Source organism: Rhea pennata, chromosome 24, assembly GCF_028389875.1.
Source record: "Rhea pennata isolate bPtePen1 chromosome 24, bPtePen1.pri, whole genome shotgun sequence".
Classification (NCBI taxonomy): domain Eukaryota; kingdom Metazoa; phylum Chordata; class Aves; order Rheiformes; family Rheidae; genus Rhea; species Rhea pennata.
In genome coordinates, this window is record NC_084686.1 from 2508925 (window position 1) to 2529260 (window position 20336).

The 20336-nt window shown below is 47.6% G+C and overlaps 4 protein-coding genes across 8 annotated transcripts in view; 3 read left to right on the forward strand and 1 right to left on the reverse strand.

Moving 5' to 3' along the window:
* The first annotated feature begins 47 nt into the window (after positions 1–47).
* Positions 48–6095, forward strand: CRYAB (crystallin alpha B). 3 transcript variants are annotated; one of them, XM_062594617.1, is made up of 4 exons: positions 48–178; positions 1790–1909; positions 4488–4610; positions 5766–6095. In XM_062594617.1, the coding sequence occupies exons 2-4, from the start codon at positions 1856–1858 to the stop codon at positions 5967–5969; spliced, it is 381 nt and encodes a 126-aa protein (XP_062450601.1). In that variant the 5' UTR covers positions 48–178; positions 1790–1855; the 3' UTR covers positions 5970–6095. The 3 variants fall into 3 exon arrangements, with proteins under 3 accessions (XP_062450601.1, XP_062450602.1, XP_062450599.1); XM_062594618.1 differs by lacking the exon at positions 1790–1909 and having other exon boundaries at positions 50–178; XM_062594615.1 differs by lacking the exon at positions 48–178 and having other exon boundaries at positions 1524–1909.
* Positions 5654–9445, reverse strand: CFAP68 (cilia and flagella associated protein 68). The gene is made up of 4 exons (XM_062594614.1): positions 8546–9445; positions 8174–8227; positions 7918–7984; positions 5654–7542 (listed from the first exon to the last, which is right to left on the reverse strand). Exons 1-4 carry the CDS (start codon positions 8768–8770, stop codon positions 7337–7339), a joined length of 552 nt encoding a protein of 183 aa, XP_062450598.1. The 5' UTR covers positions 8771–9445; the 3' UTR covers positions 5654–7336.
* On the forward strand, positions 8979–12850 carry FDXACB1 (ferredoxin-fold anticodon binding domain containing 1). Its single transcript, XM_062594613.1, has 5 exons — positions 8979–9180; positions 9414–9570; positions 9704–9907; positions 10588–10746; positions 11459–12850. The coding sequence occupies exons 1-5, from the start codon at positions 9012–9014 to the stop codon at positions 12645–12647; spliced, it is 1878 nt and encodes a 625-aa protein (XP_062450597.1). The 5' UTR covers positions 8979–9011; the 3' UTR covers positions 12648–12850.
* A 3325-nt stretch (positions 12851–16175) lies between these two features.
* ALG9 (ALG9 alpha-1,2-mannosyltransferase) overlaps positions 16176–20336 on the forward strand; it is a 34901-nt gene continuing 30740 nt past the window's right edge. For all 3 annotated transcript variants that reach the window (XM_062594745.1, XM_062594746.1, XM_062594747.1), the window contains exons 1-5: positions 16176–16236; positions 17267–17355; positions 18403–18538; positions 18848–18935; positions 19082–19187. In XM_062594745.1, the coding sequence (XP_062450729.1) occupies positions 17307–17355; positions 18403–18538; positions 18848–18935; positions 19082–19187 (379 nt within the window). In that variant the 5' untranslated portion in view covers positions 16176–16236; positions 17267–17306. The remainder of the gene's footprint in view (positions 16237–17266; positions 17356–18402; positions 18539–18847; positions 18936–19081; positions 19188–20336) is intronic.

A 20336-nucleotide genomic window follows, 5' to 3' on the forward strand; every position in this document is an offset into this window, starting at 1 on the left:
TGATAAAAAGATGGACCAAAATAGCTGCGTGCACAGGCCTAGGGACGCCTCGCCAGGGTGACGAGGGAAGCTCCTTGCTGCATTCCTGCAGGCAGTCCAGGCAGTGCGGCAGGCGGGAGCGCCTGGGGAAAGTCCTGCACCTCCCCAGGGATCCCCTCCTTGAGCAGGGTGTGCAGAGGTGAGTGGCCATGGGGGTGAGCTGGGGGAGTCACGGAGTGGGAGAGAGCTGGCTGGATCCTAGGCACTGCTGCCTACCCTTCCTATGCCTTATGCGAAGGCGCTTGGTTTTCCCAGGAGCTGAGTGGAGGCAGCAGCTTTTGTTCCCGCGAGCGCTCAAGTCTTGCAGGTAGTCAAACCGGGCTAGACAGGCTCCAGATCCTGCTACAGGCACCTCCACAGCCTGGGCTATGCTTCTTAGAGATGCCATCTACCCTGTCCTGGACTTCAGCACTGTCTGATAAGACCTGGAGAAATGCCCAGTGTAGAGACCATCACTTAACTGGGGAGCTGATGCTGGCATAGGTCCAGTTTTACTGAACTGGGAGCGTTAGTCCTTCTTCCTAGTGGAAAAAAGCTGAGCTGGGGTATTGAGCACAAAGCTCCTTGTACCCTGAAACCAGAGATTACGCTGAGTCCATGTCTCTGCAGCAGGAAAGAGCAGGTGCTCTGCTGTTGATAAAATGTGGAATTGGAGGAGGCCTTTACAGCCTGGGCTGTTGCACAGAGCGAATGCTGCTCCCCAGTCCAGCAAGAAAGCTGAGGGGAAGAGGGCCAGGCCCGTGCGCAAGGGGCTAGTGGTGCTAGCAGCAAAGATGATGTGCTGCTGAGCCAGTAATCTGTATTTAAGTTGCAGTCTCTCAGAGGCAGCTCTTGTCCTGCAAGGACAACTCCTAGGCTGAACCTTGTCCCATGTTCTGGGTTCACAAGCACTGCAGGAATTAAAGCAGATGTATGAGTTAGGGCATAGGAGGAGCCCTAAATATAAGAAATGAGCTTACTGCAGGGGCACGGGCGGACAGAGACAGGCAAGCATGCAGCGTGCCTGCAGTGGGCAAAGGGGCTTGATGCGCTGTGGAGGAAGGCTCCCTTCATTTGCACGCACATCAGCGGGCCTGCACGGAGGCGCGTGGGCTCACGTCGTCTGCGAGTGCTGGGCTGCAGAGCCACGCAGTCACACCTCACGGGCTCTATCCCGGTTTCCCCAATTAAACCGGCCCTGTCTTCCTCGCCTGAAGGAGAGGCAGAGCTCTTCCCAGCCCCGTGGGCGATGCCGGCAGCCAGAGCCCCAAGGCTGGCAGCAGGAACAACGGCCCCTTGTCATTTTCCGTGTGAGCCAAAGATAGGAGCAGCATTGATCCTGCTGGCATCCGAAGCAGCTGGGAGCATCAGCCAAGCCGGCTTGGAACTCTGCGGACAAACAGCACGTGGCGGAGCGGGGTGGGTGGTGGGGCAGCCTGGCTTCTTGCTGCCCCGTCAGACTCCTTTTCTTCTCGCCTTCCCCCTCCTCCTCAGCAGCATGCTCAAATCCCGCAGAGAGCCACCGGGCCGGGCTGAAGGGCCCGGCGGCGGCGGGACAATGAAATCCCTGACATCACCGTTGGCGCGGGCTCGGCGGGGGGAGGTCGGGCCAGCCGCACGCCTATAAAGCTGCCCCCGCTCCCCACCGAGCGCTGCAGCGCGGTCGCCGGCCCGGCTCCCCCCACCCGCTCCAATGGATATCACCATTCACAACCCCCTGATCCGCCGGCCCCTCTTATCTTTGCTGGCGCCGAGTCGCATCTTTGACCAGACTTTCGGGGAGCATCTGCAGGAGTCGGAGCTGCTTCCTACCTCCCCTGGCCTTAGCACCTTCCTGATGCGATCTCCCATCTTTCGGATGCCCAGCTGGATAGAGACGGGGCTCTCTGAGGTAACCTTCCCTTCTTACTGCTCTTTGCTACTGCTGCATGCACATCCCGATGTCTCCGAAGCTGGGGACCTGCGACAGCTGAGAGCTGGGAAGCTGCTTGCAGGTGGTTTTTAGGAAAAGCCTGGGGGAAAAAGTGCTGTGCTTGTGTGTCTGCTCCTCTGCAGTGGGCACAAACCTCTGCCTGCTTGGGACTGTGAGCAAGTGCTGCCATAGCCTTGGGCATGGAGGCAAGCTGAGCTGACTTTGTGCTGCAAATGACTGTAGAAGTTGAGGGGAGAAAGCACAAAACCTGATTTCCTCGCCTGCTCTGATCCCACTCTCTGCTGAGAAGGAAAGAGAGCGCAGGAGTGGTGGGATCCTTGCATCAGGCAGTGTGGGAGGCCAGGGCAGCTGGATAAAAAGGGGCCCGTTTTGAAGAGCTGCTGCTGAGCTGAGCAGCACTTTGAGAAATGCACAGGATCCGAGTGATCATGAAATAGCCCTCCACCCTGTCCGTCTCCCTCACTCCCTTGTTCTGCCAACAGTGAGAGCTGCTTCGCGTTCTGGACCTACTTGCATGTTCATAGTGATCGCAGAGGTGAAGAAGACATTTATCCTGGCCAGAATGCTCCAGGGAGGCTAGAGGAAAACCTAGCAAGGAATTGCTCTCCCTCAGAGGGTGGAGCGGTCCTGCATCCCGGAGCAGCAGCTGGGATACATCACCACCAAGCACATCTATGCTGAGCTGAGGAGACAGCCTCTAGGTGTTAGCACAGGCCAGAGATCATGGATGGATTTTAGGAGCAAATCCTGCCTGTCTGTAACTCAGAAGACAGTGCCCTTGACAGTATTTGCTGTAGCACAGCCAATAGCAGGGGGAAACAACCTGCATGCCTTCTTCCTAAGAGGAGGGTTGCTGAGCCCTGCTGCTGCTGCTGGCCTGCTGCAGGAGACCCAGCGTATGACGTGGTGGGCATATCTCCTGCCAGCTGCCTCTCCTCCTCTGCTCACCTCAGAGCCCGCACACCTTCTGCAGAGAAGAGCCAGGAAAATCCTGTCGCCAAACTACTATTTCCCTAGACATGATGTTGCCTCTGAGCAAGGTGTGTAGCTCAAAGCTCTCAGTTCCCGCATTGGTTTGCTGTACACTGGCTACGCCAGCCTTGGCTGTTGACCGTGACCCCAGCACCTCACTGACAAGTGTCTGCTGCGGCTGGCAAAGCCCGGGAAGCCCATGGCTGCCCTTGCTCAGGGCCCTCCAGCTCACACCAAGTCCCGCAGCCAGGAGCAGCACAGGAAAAGTAGCAGTGATGGAGCTGGGGGATTAATACACAACCCAGCTGCTCCATCGCAGTGGGGCAGGGAGACAAGGGGCTGCTGTGCATCCCCAGCAGCCCTGGATGCCGTGGGGATGGTGAGATGCTAGTATTCAACTGGTCTTGCATCATCTTACAAGCACTACAGCCCCACAAATAGCTCTTCTGGCTGAAAGAGTAGAGCTGCAGGGACTGAGCTAAGGGGCACGCAGCTAAAAGGGCCTTGCCTGCTTTGCAAGTCAGCTCTCTGTTTACAAGTAACTTGTAGAGCTATTCTAAGCCAAAGGAGCAAGAGGAAAGTATTTTCTTAATCTTTCCATAATGTTTCCCTTGATTTAGCAAGCTGGCTGTCCACTGAAGCAGCTGTGTTATACACCACAGAAAATGATAGCCCACTGCCTCGGTGGAGAAATCTCTTCCACAGATACACCTGAAGAAGGAGAAGAAAGCAGAAACCAGCAAGCCTAGAGCTGGCACAGATGCTACCTCCATGTCCCAGAGCAGAGCTCTGGGAGGCTTACGTGCCCCCTCCCACAAGTGCAATAGGAAGGCAGAGACAGCCAGCTCACACAGTAAAGTCCCAGGAGCTTGCCTAAGCCAGGGAGGTAGGTCATGGGCAGCAAATTTGAATTTAACCTCAGGAACCATAAAAAATCGGCATTTGCTAGAGGTAATAAAGTATAAAACGAAAGGGAAGGAGGCAAGATTAGAAGCAGATGACTCAGAGTTTCATCAGAAATGCTGCTGCTCAGATATCGTGCTGACAGTGAGGCGGCAGTGTTTGCCAATGACATGTTATTTTGGTTACTAAAGAGTGAAAATAAAGGGGAAAGCCTGCAAGTGGCACAGATGAACTGCAGTCAGCTGCACCTAGGCTTCTTTAAAGACCTTGCAAAATCCAGTTATAGGGACTGGGAACCTCCAGACGTTCTGTAAAAAGAACCAGATACAAAACCTGCAGGCCATCTAATGGGTCAGTTTTAACAAATTCAGACTACAAGAGTCTCTTTGCCATCCCCAGGAAAATACTTATTCCATGTAATGAAGAAAGGCATCGCACTTCAGTGATGGGCATTAGTGTAACAGGTGAGAAAGAGACAAATCCAGCCAGGTCAGAATCCCAAGACTGGATGGGAGAGGTCAGATGGTGCTGTTTCTTCCCAGTTTTTTGGGTGAGGGCATATGGAGGTACCAGCTTAAGTCTGGAACTGTTATATTCTGAGCACCTTTTAAGGCTGAAACCCTCACCTGCTCTTTTCTGAAATCATCTCCTTGTTTTGTAGATGCGGCTGGAGAAGGACAAGTTTTCTGTAAACATTGATGTGAAGCACTTCTCCCCTGAGGAGCTGAAAGTCAAGGTGTTAGGGGACATGATAGATATTCATGGGAAACATGAGGAGCGCCAGGTACTTCTGCTTTTACTATGTGACTGATAGAGTCAGTTCAGAACTTCCTCATCTGTGGTTAAATAAGGAGACGGCAAAAGCATCCTGTCCTGAGCTTATCTGCAAACACTTCTAGTGTTTTTTATCAACTGATCCTAATAGAAGATGCTCTGTGTAATCCCCTCCACTGATCCCAGACTGGGCAGCAGCAGGGTAGATTTACTGCTGGTGTTACATGAACTGTGAACTGAACTGGAAAATCAACTTTGAAATGTGTATTTCTGAGCTTTCCTCTTGCTGGGAAGAGGCCAGAAATGCAGGGAGGCATTCAATAAGTTAACAATGAACTGTAATAATTAAACCGTATAATGAATAGTCCATTATCCTGTTCTGTTAGCAGGAGGTTATCTCTTCCTGAAAAAGGCCTATTTACCGGTTTGTAATCTTTAAGGGTTGTGTTCTGCTGCCGGTCATCCCACTGCCTGCTGGCCCTAGAGACCTGTGTGCCAGTCAGGCAGAGAGAAGTCAAAAGCTGTGTACAAAACTGTACAAGACAGGGTTTTCCAGTTCCCCCTCCCTGCCTCAGCAGAAGGAAACACATCCTGCCGGTAAAGCAGCTATGCCAGTGTAACTGTCAGCACCAAGAGCTTCTGGGAGCAGAGGTTTGTCAGTCAGGAAACACAGCATTGCCTGACATAGCTGGGGGAAGTCTCTAATTCTGACATTGCTTCTGCAAAGTTTTCTGGCTAAGAAAATAATCAAATATTTTAGCAGAGATTAGCTCACTGAGAAGCTGTGTTTTACAAGAACTCTGGAGACCCTTGGGAACAGGTGTGGGTGGTACTGGATATAGCTCCAGCATCTTAGGAAGAGCAGCACACTGCTGTGTGACGAAGGCAGTCTGGCTGACACGAGAGCTGCAGCACAAAGCCTCCCCATGCAAACACTGTGCCCACAGGCACCTGCAGCCAGGGCAGGGCATGGTCTGCCTTCGGCCAGTCCTCGCACTTTATAAAGGCATCTCATACAGAAACACTTAAAACTTTCAAAAATATCTTCCTTTGAGGGCTCGAGCTTCCTGAATTCAGACTGCATGCCCATGAACGAGCCCATGGTTTAGTTGGAACCAAGTGAACACTTCTAATCAGAGCTGTTCCTTTTCTTCTCCTTTTGAAGGATGAGCACGGCTTTATTGCCAGGGAGTTCAACAGGAAATACAGGATTCCAGCTGACGTCGATCCTCTGACCATAACCTCGTCACTCTCTTTGGATGGTGTCCTGACAGTGAGTGCACCGAGGAAACTAAGTGACCTGCCCGAGCGCACGATCCCTATCACCCATGAGGAGAAGCCTGCCATTGCAGGATCCCAAAGAAAGTAGGCTGCTATTTAAAGTCAGCCTTGGGCTTTTCAAGAACACTTGCCGTCAGATGTCAGCTGTAGTGAATGGCCCTTCTTATTTATTTATGCTGAGTAAATTTACTAACAAATAAAACATGAATAAGCACTTCGTATTTTCTGTTTTTGAATGCTCAGGACTTGGGAAGTGTTGTCTTAAGAAAGCTGTTTAAGCTTCCTGTGCAGGGAAACATATTTGGCATCATTCTTGCTTATAGCCTGAGCACTGGTGCATCCAGGAGAGCTTGTCCTGGTGGTTAGAACCTCTTTGCTGGTTTCATTTCATTACTCTAATGTTTTGCAAACATGCAATTGCATGAGCACTTTCCCTCAGTTTTTCTGGAGGATTTCTAAATGTGTTTCACAAGCAACAGAAAAGTCTCTCCAGTAGAGATGAGTAAGTAAGACAATTACATGACAGTTGAAACCGGTTCTAAATATGGGTATTAGATAGCAAATGAATGGGGGACAATTGTATCTTAAATCTCTAGAATGACTCATGGCATGGGGAAGTGTCCAAGCGCTGCAACCAATCCAGACTGGCTGCAAACGACAGTTGCATAGCTGCTGTAAACAGATACACCCAGAGCAGAGAAAATGTCCTGCTCTGGTGGTGCAAATCACATCACTTTGAAACTATGTGGCTAGTGCCCTTGAGACAATAAATAGCATCTGAAGTCTAAAATATTCATCGGATTTATGTTAACATTGTTGAGCCATGCAAAATGCTACAAAGTTCTTCTCAGGTGCTACCAGCTGCTTAGCATCTCTGGTTTCAAAGAGATACCCACAGAAAGGAAAATTAGTAGCACTGGAATTGAATTTCTATAATTCTTGTCCAAAAAGGACAGAACGCCACTAATATGTCCGGTAACGCCTAATGGTCCCACTCAGTTATAGATCAATCTATTTTTTTTCTGTTCCTTTTACCTGCTAAGACAAAAGACCTCGTAGAAGGCATCAGTTTAAATTTCAAATGAAGTGAAAGGGGATCCTTATTCTGTGGCTGTGAGAGAAATAAAACAAACACTCAGTGATGTGGGGTCATAGTCAAATGCCTCAAATTCCACCTAAATGCCAAGTTCTAGCATTTCCTTTTAGCTGGCTCTATACGCTCTTCCAGCTCAGAGTCTTATTTGAGCTTCACTGAGAAGGCACAGCATGACTCAGATGCCTTGTAGTCACCTCTGTACACAAAACAAGTGATAGAAAAACACCCAAGTGACAAACAGTACAGTTTGAGAAGCAGGAAGAATGTTTCTCACATGCTGCTACATTTGGTTTTAATGTTTGAAAGGTTTTTCTTCTTGAAGGCCATCCTTGTAGCACTGCTAGCAGATAGGCCTCCTGTCATTCTGGAGACACAGTCTGTAGATTTGCTATTGCTTTTCCTGCACCCTCTTGTTCTTCCTCTGAGCCTTGGACACCAGCAGAGGAAATGTTTCCATGTGGAGGCCTGTAGTCGATCATGTAGCAGGACTGTTCAGTTTGTTTGAAAGGAGGGGGTTCCAACTCAGGCTGGTGGCCTGGAAACCAATGAGGTTCTCGCTTAAATCCTAAAAGAAAAACAAAACAAAGAAAAAAACCCTTGAGGAAGTGCAAAGTAGTAAGATTATATCCAGAAAGTGAAACTGAGGGAAACTTTTTCTGCAGAGCAGTGTTTTCTTAGGCTCAAATTCTGGAGCAAGAAATGGGAATTTTGAGTGGCAGCTCCTTGGGGATAGAGGTGATGATGTTAGCTAGACAAGAACACTTGAAATGCAAATGCCACTCCCTAAATGACTTGAAATACCTGTTCCATGGTGGTGCAGGAACACAACTCAACAAGAGAGGGGAAAACTGAATTCTTTCATCTCTAAGCACAGCTGTCATTTAGGAGCTTCTCTTCAGCTGCCTTACAGATCAAATAGACTATGTTTTTGTGCACCTACTTCTTGTTCTTTGATGCTTTCCCTTGTTGTAATCTGAAGAGTAAGTTGTTTCAAAGCAGTGAGCATACTGAAAAGAAAAGCTCATATTTAGAATGGCTAAACATAAATAAACATTAGCATTATACTAATGCTATCTAGATATAAGTAAGCTTTAGCATTTTGTACCTTACAAGACCAAAGCGTTTGCAATTACGCTACCTCTTTAAAGACAGGCTAAGGTAAGATGACAAAGTTTGGGTGACTTCCTCTGACTCACCATGAAAGGGCAAACCGCTGAACAGCAAAGAGAAGGCAGTTGCACTGGGGCTATCTTCAGAAGGAATAAAACAGAGAGATGAAATGAAAAGCCGTTTCTCAAGTCTGTGCTCCTGGAGTGGGACCCTTGCAAGGCACTAAGCCGAGGTTGGAGAAAAGGAGCAGACTGTTGCCTTTCCTCACTTTTAAAGACCTGTAGCAAAGACTGGGAGCAGGGCAGCAGAAAGGGAAGCTACTGCTGCAAGTATCTGTGTTGCAGATGCGACAGGGATAGAGGGATAAAGCCCAGTGCCCACGACAAACGAAGCGAGCAAGGAGCATCTCAGCCGAGGCTCGCTAGGGCCATGATAAGGCGAAAAGAGGAAGCACCCACCTGGGAAGGCAGAGGCTTGGGCTGCACGATATTCTGGATATCACATTGCTCCTCGTTCCAGTTCCCTATGTGGGTTTTGTGCGAATAATCGCTTTCGTTGGTGGTGCACCTCCAGCCGAACTGGGAGAACTTGGCGGTGGGGCTCCAGTCCGCCCACACCTCGCCGTGGCCGGTGGCGCGCAGCAGCGAGCCGTGGCACGGGTGCCACGGCCCCGTGTGCGCCATGCGGCGGGGCAGAAAGGGACGACTGTCTCCCTGATGCCAGGAGAAGCGCTGCTTCTTACAGGGGACCCCCGGGGAGCCTTTCCCCCCGCAGCGCGGCAGAGAGGCTCGGCCCTTCCGCGGGGGCAGCGCGCGCGTCTAACGGCCGCCGCCGCCCGCCAACGGCCGCCGCCGCCGCCCGCCTCCGGCTCCTCGGGGCGGCGCCATCTTGTGCCGCAAGCGGCGGCGGCGGCTCCGCGCCGGGATGCGGTCGGGGCGCCGCGTCCTGCTCCTCGGCGAGGGCAACTTCTCCTTCGCGGCCGCCCTCTGCGGAGCCGCCGCCGCCCGCCTCGTGGCCACCTGCTACGAGGCCGAAGAGGAGGTGTCCGGGCGGGCGCTGGCGGCCGAAAACATCCGGCGGCTGCGGGAGAGAGGTGAGGCGGCGCCGCGGGGCCTCCCCGAACCTGCCGGTGGGCTGGGCAGCTCTAAAATTATTCTTCTTTTCCTCTTCGCAGTATGTATGTCCAGGAGTTGAAATTGTGCTGCAGGTCTATACTCTTAACAGCCCGATTTAGTCTTCCTCTTTTAATGCAGTTTAGTGGTTGCCTTTGTTTAAAAACTTTCCATAACTTAAAATTCCTTGTGCTTCTTTTTGTTTGCCTTTGAGGAGCCGAAGTTCTGTTTTCTGTGGACTGCACCAAGCTGAAGGACTACTTCTTACCAGCAGATGGAGCGTTTTCGTGTATTTATTTCAACTTCCCTCACTGTGGGAAAAAAGCTGGAGTGAAGAAGAACAGAGAGCTGCTTGCCCGGTTTTTCTCTAGGTGAGTAGAGGGAGTTCTTTGCAAATTCACTGCTATGACACGACCTTCTAGCCACATTGCACATGTTTCACTAACACTACAGAAATCCTGAGTGCACTCACAAATTTCTCTTATTGCCTGGCTTTCCTTCTAGCTGTGCAGATGTGCTGGCAGAGAAAGGTGAGGTCCATGTGGCACTTTGCAACGGGCAGGGAGGGACACCTGCTGATCAGCCAAGGAGAGCATGGCACAACAGCTGGCAAATAGTGTCTGTGGCAGCAGGAGCCAGATTTATCTTGAGTGATGTTCATCCCTTCAATGCAGAGAATATTCGTGGATATAAATGTACAGGCTACAGGTAACTGTCATGTGACAAAACTCAAATATTGATACTAATGCTTTCATAATGCCTGGCACCATCATATCTTCTTTTAGTCCATTGTTTCTTGGGGAGAGAGGGGTACTCACTTTTTTATTCCTTAAAATAGCCACCAGTCCCTTTTGTCTCTAAGGTGAATAGCTAAGGTTAAAATTCAATCTTCTTGAGAGAGTATCCTCCAGAAATAAGGTTATTTTAGGATTTTAAGGATCTAGGTGGTCAATTTCAGAACAAAAGTTAATCTCACCTGGAAGACAGGAAGGGGACTGTGGTATGTGTATCTGCACAACAGACAACCTTAGAATCATAGCTGTAATGATGTTGGCAGTGACCTCTGGAGATCATTTAATCCTACCCTGCAGCTCAAAGCCGTATTGGTTACAGCAGATTGTTCAGAGCCATGTCCCGTTGGATTTTGAGCATCTGCAAGGATGGAGACTCCACAACCTTTCTGGATAACCTCTTCTGGCTTTTGACACAGTAAAATAAAACAGTGTAGCATTTTGCTCACCTACTAACAAGACCTGGCATTCAGCAATAGGTACATTAGTGTTATGCTTGGTAGTTCTTTTCAGGTTATCTGTATCACTGTGCACACTTCTGACACATTAAATATGCAAATGTATCAATGACTTTGCTATGCTTTTATATATTGCCAGGAGTCAGGATAAATCTTTCGGTGTAGAGGGTGCTTTAAACCACATTTTCACACAAAGCACACCATTTCCACGTCTTAAACCTATGATCTGCCAGATGGAACTGGGAAGCAGAAGAGTTTCTTTTCAAGTACCACAAGTGCTTGTGGATAAAATTAACAGGTAAGTATTATAATTAGCAAGTGTTTGGCAGTAACACACACTCACAGTATATATGGCCAGCCCGGGTCTCAGATAAAATGGGGTTGCTTGAAGTTCCTCCTTTCCACCTTACAGAATTTGCTTTTACATTTCTTCTGGAAGTCTGCTTTGAGTTGTCTTTTGGTCATGGCCTGTTCCAAATAAGTCTACAGAAGAAAGAGCACTTTCTGATGAAGACTGAGGTAGTGAGTGCTTGCACGCAGGAGTAAAGATGAATGTTTTAATATGTCATGCAGACGCTTGCTAGGAGTTTGGGAGTTGACTTGGTGTCTGGTAATACTGCAAAATGAAAGCTAGCTAGGGTGAGAGGTGCTAAACTTCTAGGTGAACTACTGCAGAGTCTGGAGAATACCCAGGGCTAACTGTACCAGATTGGCTTCTTTAACCTGGCAGTGCCAGTGCCTAGTGGCAGCCTCATGATGCTTGCTGCTAAGTTGATTTCCGCAAGTGAAAGTGCAGTTAATCCTCGACTGCAACACAAACCCCAGTGTCTTGAAAATGTATTAGCAATTATCTCTGACAAAAGACCTTCCTTGTTCAGGTGGCTACTGAAAACAAGTTTAATATCTGAGATCATTTTGGGTAAATTGTTGCCTTCAAATTATGATTACAGATGGCATTTCAAGCAAATCTGTCAAGTGGTGTCTGTAATTTGCCGTGTTGTTTTTCACAGGGGTTTCCTAGAACTAAATTCGGAACATCCAGTAAGAACAGTCAAGGAGAAGCTCACTGCAGAGCTCAGCCAAGTCTTTCCAATACAAAGCATTGACTGCTCCCTTCCTCTGCTCCACCAAGGTCACATCAATGGTGTTTGTCGTTCAAATGTCTTTTGGATCATTCCCAACCCAGAGCAGAGTGCCAGCACTGAACAAATGGTTAATGGACCGGCAAATTCAGTGTTATTTTCCCACACTGATTTTTGCAAGGACACGGATGAGCATGGCTGGATGAACGTACAAGAGGGCAACCTAATTTCAGAACAGTATTTCCTTAGACCTTCCCTGCTGCTTTATGTTCAGACGCTAATCGAAAGAGCAGCATTTCTGCCCGGAACACTTTATGTTCTTTCTGGACCTGTTTTCAGGAAATGTCTTCTCTCTCTTCATTCTCTGCCTGTTTTTCATGAGGCAGTGTTTGTATGTGCAGTTGACAAGGGTATGGAGAACAGCTGTATCCACATGTTGGTGGATACCATTAGGAGTGGCATATATTCACTTCACCAGACTGTTTCTGATCGTAAATTGAACGTCACTCTGCAGGAAGCAACAAGCTTTGAAACAACAGAGCTAAAAGACTTTGCTGCTTTTGAAGCTCAGGTTACTAAAATTCAATACCTGGTTCGTGTGGAAATGGATGCTTTAGGCTCCTATGAGAAGGGCTATTGTGTGGGAAGTGTGAGCACAGCTTGTGATGGACCAAAGAGCAGTGATTTGGTGGCTGTGTTTGCATCAGTGAATCTTGACCTCCTAGCCATGCTGATCTGTGGAATAGCTGATTGGCGAATGCTCTGGACATCAGATGAGCGCTTCCTCAGACAGTTTCCTGGAGGAGAGTTAAGGCCTTTCAAGAGTTTTTCTCTCTATCCGCCTTCCTATGTGCATGATGTCAGCTTTTGGGTTCCTGATAGGGAACAGTTTGATGAAGTTGCTTTTCACACCATTGCCAGGCAGGTGTCACATGAAACAGTTGTATCCATCCAGTTAATTGACAGTTTCCAGCATTTGGAGACTGCGCGGAAGAGCCTCTGCTACAGACTGACCTATCAGTCCTGTGACAAGGCATTGAGCTGCCAGGAGGTGGCAGAAATGCAACTGCTTTTTCGGAAGGAAATACAGCACTGCTTGCGTGTGACTCTTCGGTAAACCACTGAAAGCTGTCTTCAGCCTCTCAGCAGCACCTGTAATTGTTGCTGGTCTGGAAAATGTGAACTGCATTTGTTGAACCTAACACTGTGTGGTGTTGCAATGCCTTTTATAAAGGTGCTGTGGACTTAATTGATGCATCTGCATGCATTTTAAATATGAAAATTCCTGTTAGAAGTAACAAAGACCATGTGCCTTCCTGTTTTCTTTGTCAGTAATGCATTTTTTTTTAAGTGGAAGCTTGCTTTATGAGGTTCCTGTAATAGCTGTGAAACTGGAATTCATCTATTTACTGATGCCAATTCACTCTTCCAGTGCTGCTTACCTTCACTGAGCTCCTTGCAGTGATGGCTACTGTATGAAGTGTACTGAACCTGAGATTTGTAATGAGTTGAAAAAGGTTGTATGAACTTTGAGCACTAAATAATTCTTGCAGCAGGTGCTCAGTCATATCAGTGCCCACTGTTTGCTAGGTCTGTCCTGTGCAGCTCTTTACAGGAGAAGGAAGGCCAGTGTGGGGATAGGCCCTATACAACTGTATCTCAAGTCACTGGTAGGTTATTAGATAGTAGTTACTTTATTAATACCTAATATAGACAGTATTACTAATAATAATTCTATGATTAGATTCCAATAGATATTAACATTTTAAAAACCACTAGGAGGTGCTACTATATTAATAGCTACGATAGATATTAATAGCTACTACTAGGTAACTCTGGTCATAGATTGTGTTACTGGGATCTGTTAGATTCTCTGAGGTATGTGTATAAATAGTTACAGCGCATATAATTGGTCTTTCTACTAATGCATTCTGAAGGGTTACAGATCATTTCGGCAGTAATTACTGCAGATACCGTTGATACGCTTAGACAGTATTAGAAAATTGCATTAATAGCATCTATGCATATGAATATTACCAATAAAAAAATTCTGCTACTAGTTCCATCTATTAGTAGATTCCAAAAGATTGGGTAGATTCTAACCCCAGAGGGGGAGAGCAGGATTACATATTCGCAGTTCCTAGTAATTCCTGTTAAGCCTGATGGAGCCCTGTGAGAGGTTTTGGAGCCTAGTGCAGGTCTGAGCGATGCGGGGGTCCTTGTGTCCCCTGCAGCCGTTAAGAGCCCTCTGCAGCTCCTGGAGGTGATCGGCTGCGGGCGGAGCGCGTTGCGGCCCGCGGGCTGCGGCGGGGGCGCTGCGCGGCGTCGCGGTGCGCCGGTGCCCACACCCGGCATGGCGGCCGGCGGCTTCGGCCCGTCTCGCGGGAGGGCGCGGGCGCCCGGCTGCCCGTACTCGACATGGCGGCCAAGGGGGCCCGGCAGCGGCCGCGGGCCGGCGGCGGCGAGGCGGCCCGGCCGCGGGCGGAGGCGGCGGGCACGGAGGAGAGCCGGGCTGAGTATGTGGCGGCGGGGCGCGGCGGCTAGAAAGCGAGGGGCGCGTGCTCGCTCCCCGGGCTGTGCGCAGCCGTCACGCGGGGCGGGAGGGTCAGCAACGGTCGCGCGGGGTCAGCAACCGCCGCGCGCGGTGGTAACCGCCTCCCGGGGGCCAGTAACCGTCCCCTGGGGCGAGAGCGGGTGGGCGACCGTTACTCGGGAAGGGTTACAGTCACCACGAGCAGGCTTCCCTGGTGGGCAGCTCGGGGCTTGGCAGGCGTGGTGGAAAAGGTTTCCTTGGCTTGGGCAGGGCAGTGCCTGCCTTGCTGTCCCAGGGCTGGGGGAGGTGGCTGAGGTCGTGGGGCTGGCTGTCAGTAGTGGGGTGGTCCCCGAGGGGTGGTTCCCGAGGGGTGGTCCCCGAGGGGTGCAGGAGCCTTGCTTCTATATGGCATGGGGGAATGATACCGAGAGGTGGCTGTGTGCCCCACAAAGAGAGCAGCAAACAGAAGTGTCACCTGAACTGACCACACGCTCTAAATGAACTTTGCATCATGGTGGAAATTAAGGAGATGCAAATATGCTTAGAGCAGTGAGATCTGAAAGGAAGAGCGGTTCACAGGTGTTGGTCAAGGCATTGTTTTCAGATAGCAAAAGGCTGTTCAAAACTGAAGAGTTTCTTGGTCCCTTGGAGAACTATAAGGGCTCTTTCCTAGATAGTTATTTGCCTAGGGTCACGTCACTACTTGTGATCCAGTTACTGAGTCTTCCTGATGCATGTTTGTATTTTTTCTTTGGACTAGACCATCTGGAAACAAAACAGGGCAAGTCTGGGCCCCTGAAGGATCTACAGCTTTCAAGTGTCTCATCTCAGCCAGGTTCTGTGCTGCTCTCTTGAGCAACATCTCAGATTGTGATGAGACTTTTAACTACTGGGAACCGGTAAGTGGCTTCTTCTCCTTGGAGGGACATAGGAGTTTGCAGTTAGCCCATGCAAATTTAGATTTTTTTTCTAAAACCTGATGCTAATCTGTGCTTTTCAAAGGCAAATCTTACTCAAGAGTTCAATAATGGGAAGTGCGAAACTGTGGACTCCGTTTCATCCACATTTCTTTGTTTTTTTTTTTTTTTTTTTTAAATCACCTTTGTAGACACACTACCTCATTTATGGGAAGGGGTTTCAGACGTGGGAATACTCTCCAGCCTATGCCATCCGTTCCTATGCTTACTTGTGGCTTCATGCATTACCAGCCTTGTTCCACGCTAGAGTTCTACAAACCAATAAGGTAAATAAGATGTATCTAGGCTTTTCTAGTGAGAAACTAATGTACCTTTAGTCTGGATTAAACAATTTATTTGTCTTTTGTCAATTATAATGGCATTACTGTTTGTAACGGTTTGTGAAGTGACTCGAGGGACCAAGGAAAAGTCATTGGAGATCTGCAGGGAAGTGCTGTCATGCTCTGCACTGGTTGAGAAGGTGTCTCGGAAGAACTGGGGGCTCCCTGGTGTTGTCAGTGTCTGCAGGCCTGGGGGCAGTTGTGCAGGGGTTGTGGGCTCTTATCTGCTGTGTGTCAGTGGCTGATTTCACCCCTGTGCTTCAAGAGCCCCTGTTATTTTCCACCCCAGCTATCAGTGATTGTTTCAATTTTTATTTCAATGAACTATTTCTAAAAATGCGTGTTTTGCAAGTGACATTGTGAACTGACCTTGCAGTAGAGTAAACAAAACTGCTGAATGTGCATTCTACTTGAGTAACCTTTGCAATGCTTTGAATGTTTCTCCACAAGAGAATCTAGGGGCATCCTTGATGTTGCATGGTATTCAGATACCTGGAGTATATTAGTTCTTGCAAATATTCTTCTTTACAGTCTTCAAGAATAGAGGGCTAGGACCAGCCAGTTCAGTGCAGCCTGTTTGCTTTATTTATTGTAAAGGACTTCAGGATTAGAGGGCTTGGTCTTGAGCTGCTGGGAGCTTTTGCCATCCCTTGGTGTGTAGTCTGGGTCTACAAGAATAGGCTGATTCACTGCTGCCAAATTTGCTCCATCCTATTCAGAACTTTTGTTCTTGGGACCTGCTTGTTAGCAGCAGGTGCATCAGCTTCATTGCAAACCGTGTTTTGACTCTGGGTACATCTCCTAGGTTCTTATCTTCTATTTTCTCCGATGCCTCCTGGCCTTCCTGAGCTGCGTATGTGAACTCTACTTCTATAAGTGAGTATAGGAAGCTGTCTGCTGTAAGTCTTTTCAAGCAGTGTGAATAACACATTCAATTCTTGCTGCAAAAAACATACCCTGAAGCCTGTGTGTGAATGTCTCTACTCAATTGGGTTGCTTCACAATGAAATTTAAAAATATATGTCCTCAAGACAACTTAATGACATGTTTTTCAGAATTCCACTGCTAGGACAAAAATCTAGTCTGAGAATCACCGCCTACATATCCACTGCAGTGTTTTGCCTTGGCTACACTCTCTTTCTCACTGATGCCAGCAAGTAGAGTGGATGTCTTGTAAACTGAGGCCTGCTGGGAGGCAGACTGGGGCTGCGTGTGCTTATTGTGGTGATTCTTAGTGGGATGCAATAATAGATTCTCTCTGCAATATATCTACCATGATGTTTACATCCACTGAAAGCAGTAGCCTGAGCATGCACTTACCTTGTTTAAGCTAAATTTTTACTTTTACTGGACGCCTCTTCATTTGTGGCTTTCAAGCCATTACCTTGCATGACTTTTCTGTTGGCAACAGTCTAGTTTTAAGGACATGAGCTGTGACTTTTGGCATGAAGTTGCCATTGGTGAGATTTTGTGATGGGAGAAAACATTAGATAAACTGATGTTGCTACAGTGGTGCAAACTCCCTAGTATGAACCTAATGCATAGTATTAAAATATAGTTGTAGAAAAAGGTGCTGGACCTGATGGACTGTAAACTTTGGACTACTGAACAGGTCTAGTAATTCCTGACTTCCTGAGATTTGCACAAATGCAGTTGACATTAGAGCACACTTAGTTTCTACCAGAGTTTTGTGGTGGTGTAGTTTGAGAGGATCTGAAACCCCAGGCCAGAGGTGAACTATGTTGGTCTTCAGATTGTCTTTATGGGCTGAGGAATGAGTCACCCAGCTTAAAGCTTTGGGGAATGCTCCAGGAACTGCTTGTGGCTCTGCATACATTGGGTACTGTGCTTTTGTGTACTTACTGAGGATATTTCTCTGGTCTCTAATTTTCTCTTAATTCCTTAGGGCTGTGTGCAAGAAGTTTGGACTACATGTGAGTCGACTGATGTTGGCCTTCTTAGTCCTCAGCACTGGGATGTTTTGCTCGTCTGCAGGTAAGTGTCTTCAGCAATGAACTTAACGATGGCTTTGTCCAGAGAAACCAAAGACAAGCCCAGAAAGAAGAAAATCGACAGTACTAAAATATATCCCTAGCAGCCAGTACCCTATACTAGATAGTTTGCTGTGCTGTATTGCAGGTATTTCTTACAGCAAGTGTGGTGACAGTTGTTGATTCAGATGACATCTCCTGCATCACCTTCTTTTACCTTCCCTCTTCTAGGGCATATTTATTTCTATCGCAGCCTCCAGTCTCAATGCAGTGGAGCCCATACCCTTCAAACAGGATATTGGCCTGTCTTCCTTAAACACGATTTAATCTAAGGAAGGAAGGCCATGGTTTTTTGCATTGTCATTTGCCTTTGTGTCCTGTCTCTCCTGGCTGGCCGTGCCTATCTGCCAGGTAAACTGCTGAAAGTCTTATAAAACACCTGCTGTGGGCATTGAGTAAAGTGTGAAGAGAGGCCTTGAGCAAGAGTTTTGTGTCATGTGCATACCAAAATTTAAAGAAAGGGTAATCTCACAGCTTAAGAGTGCTGAGTCCTATTTTGTCTTTTTTTTAGTTTATGGTGAGTAGAGGAAGGATTTTTGCTTTATTGGTCTTAATAATAATATAGATCTCTTTATTTTTCATGTATATCCTGCCAAGCTGTCTGCAGTTGTTTCAGAAGCTGTGTCCAGTCAGCTTCCATTTCCTGCTGCTTTTTGAGTGGATTAATTTCATTCTTTCAACCTAGCAGGATGCAAAGGATAAAGCAAGTGTTGCAAGTGGTTGTTTATCTGCAACTATGCACACTCTGAACTGAGTACTGCTGCTGGGTGCCACTGAGGAAAGAGGTGTTCACACCTAAAGGAAGTATTTTTGGTCTTACCAGAACAAGAACAAAGAAGCCTCTTTTTTTACTTTCGCTGAAGTAAGAGCTTCCAGTATAATATCTCAGCTCCAAAGGAATCAATGCAAGATGTTCAGCCTTATCTTGGCCTTGTGTAGTTCTCTAACTGTGGGAAAGCTGTGCTAACTCCTTTCTTTCTTTGTGTTGCAGCTTTCCTCCCAAGCAGTTTCTGCATGTACACCACAATGATTGCCATGACTGGCTGGTATATGGATAAGACCTCTGTAGCTGTGTTGGGGGTGGCCGCTGGAGCCCTTGTGGGCTGGCCCTTCAGTGCAGCTCTTGGGTAAGGAGAGGAGTGTTTAGGAGTGTTGCACTTTTTCAGATGTTTGTTGCCTGGCTGGGGAGAATGTAGGGGCTGCAGGGCTGGAGGAACCACAACCTCATTTCTTTGCTTTGAACAGCTTAGGTTTGGGAGAATTTCCTGACCCAAATATATAGAGAAGAGCTGAGTTGAATAAGTGGAACAGGGAGCAGTAGACCCCAATGAAGTGATGGCTCTCCTCCAGTTACTGTCCCACTTGCTTCAAGGGGACATAAAACCTCGTGATGGGACAAGATAAAGTCTCCAGCTGATACCTGATCTCTCTTTCAGGCTTCCTATTGCCTTTGACTTGTTAATCATGAAGCAGAGGTGGAAAAGCTTCCTGAACTGGTGTGTTGTATCATTGATCATGTTTCTGGTAAGTTCCTATAACAATGCAAAGAAGGAACAGATTGGGCTTATAATGAACGGAAGAAGAGTTCTGTAAACAAAATCACATAAAGCTTTTGGGCTGTCCAGCCGAAAGCTTTTGGTACTCCATACATTTTAGACACTTTCTTCCAGGTGCCCTTGGTAATTGTGGACAGCTATTACTATGGGAAGCTGGTAGTTGCACCTCTCAACATTGTCTTATACAATGTCTTCACCTCTCATGGACCTGATCTCTATGGTGAGTTTAAGATAACACAACAGGAAGGGAATTGGTGTTTTTTCTTGCTACTGTCGGGGACAGTGACGTACCAGGTTTTGTTTGTTGATCCTTTTTCGGACATATGCAGAAGCAAAGACAGCCTGCAAGCTCCAAAGAGTGTCAGTTTCAGCTGTTTGCCACGGGGTGTCTCTGCTGAGCTGGGAATCCATTGGGTATTGTCAGATTTCCCGTTGGGTTTCGAGTGCTTTGAGCAAGCTGCTTTTGGTTTTGAAGTTCTGCAAACTGTCATGAGATATCTCAACAACCTCACATCACAGCAGAGAGCTGTTAGTAGCAAACTTGTCTGGATGCAATGTGAAGGCAACAGGTACAAATGAAATTGTTTAATGTAGTTTGGGTTTGCCCCAGTGTGCATTCATGTTTATATTGTGCTTTCTGGGTGTTTTTTCAGAATGGTTATTTATAATAAAGAGCTGGATGACTCATCATATATCTGAAAAATGCTGTTACACACTCAGATCAACTGCTGATTTAATTAGAGAAGACAAGGAAAGAGAGATGTGTGCATGTGTGTGTCCGTCAGCTTTAATCCTGTTTTTGGCTCTTCTTGTTCCTCACAGTCAGGGTGTAGAGCCTTGGGAAGACATGTAGCAGGGCAGGACCCATCGTTATTTCAGTTTACATCAGGTCTGTGGAGACTCCCTCGTTCCACACTGTGCTTTGGGAATCATCTTGCTTATTTGGCAGTGTGTGGCCTGGGTTTTGCTGGCAAGTAGCGTCTGAGGTTACCATAAAGGCATCTTTGAGACTCTAGAGAGGGAAGAAAGGTTAACTCATTCCACATGCTCCTCTGGCAATTCTGCTAGACCCTGGGCAGTCTTGACTCATATAGGCTACACTTGATCTCCCTGTTTCTTTTTGACAACTGAATTGTGGGGAGAAAAAAAAGTCCTTCCGAAAATGACAAGTGGCAGAGAGTCCAGAAAAAGTAACGAGAGTGTTTAGGCTCCTGTTCCTATCTTTCTTCTGTAAGCCCTTCATATAGCTTATAAATGTTTTGGTTTAAGCAATATAAAAATTATCTCTGCTTTCCAGAGCTGAACAGAGAGTAAAGGAAGTGCCTTGCCTAAGCCTGTAAAGCAAGTCAGTGGCAAAGACAGGATTAAT

Excerpts from the sequence above, each read along its gene's own strand:
- CRYAB (XM_062594615.1), top strand. The coding sequence starts at position 1,712 with ATGGATATCACCATTCACAACCCCCTGATCCGCCGGCCCCTCTTATCT. Across the intron at positions 1,910-4,487 it reads TAGAGACGGGGCTCTCTGAG|ATGCGGCTGGAGAAGGACAA; the intron begins GTAACCTTCCCT and ends CTTGTTTTGTAG. Across the intron at positions 4,611-5,765 it reads GGAAACATGAGGAGCGCCAG|GATGAGCACGGCTTTATTGC; the intron begins GTACTTCTGCTT and ends CTCCTTTTGAAG.
- CFAP68 (XM_062594614.1), bottom strand. The coding sequence starts at position 8,770 with ATGGCGCACACGGGGCCGTGGCACCCGTGCCACGGCTCGCTGCTGCGC. Across the intron at positions 7,985-8,173 it reads CAGCGGTTTGCCCTTTCATG|TATGCTCACTGCTTTGAAAC; the intron begins GTGAGTCAGAGG and ends TTTTCTTTTCAG. Across the intron at positions 7,543-7,917 it reads AAAGCATCAAAGAACAAGAA|GATTTAAGCGAGAACCTCAT; the intron begins GTAGGTGCACAA and ends TTTTTCTTTTAG.
- FDXACB1 (XM_062594613.1), top strand. The coding sequence starts at position 9,012 with ATGCGGTCGGGGCGCCGCGTCCTGCTCCTCGGCGAGGGCAACTTCTCC. Across the intron at positions 9,571-9,703 it reads CTTGCCCGGTTTTTCTCTAG|CTGTGCAGATGTGCTGGCAG; the intron begins GTGAGTAGAGGG and ends CTTTCCTTCTAG. Across the intron at positions 9,908-10,587 it reads TATAAATGTACAGGCTACAG|GAGTCAGGATAAATCTTTCG; the intron begins GTAACTGTCATG and ends ATATATTGCCAG.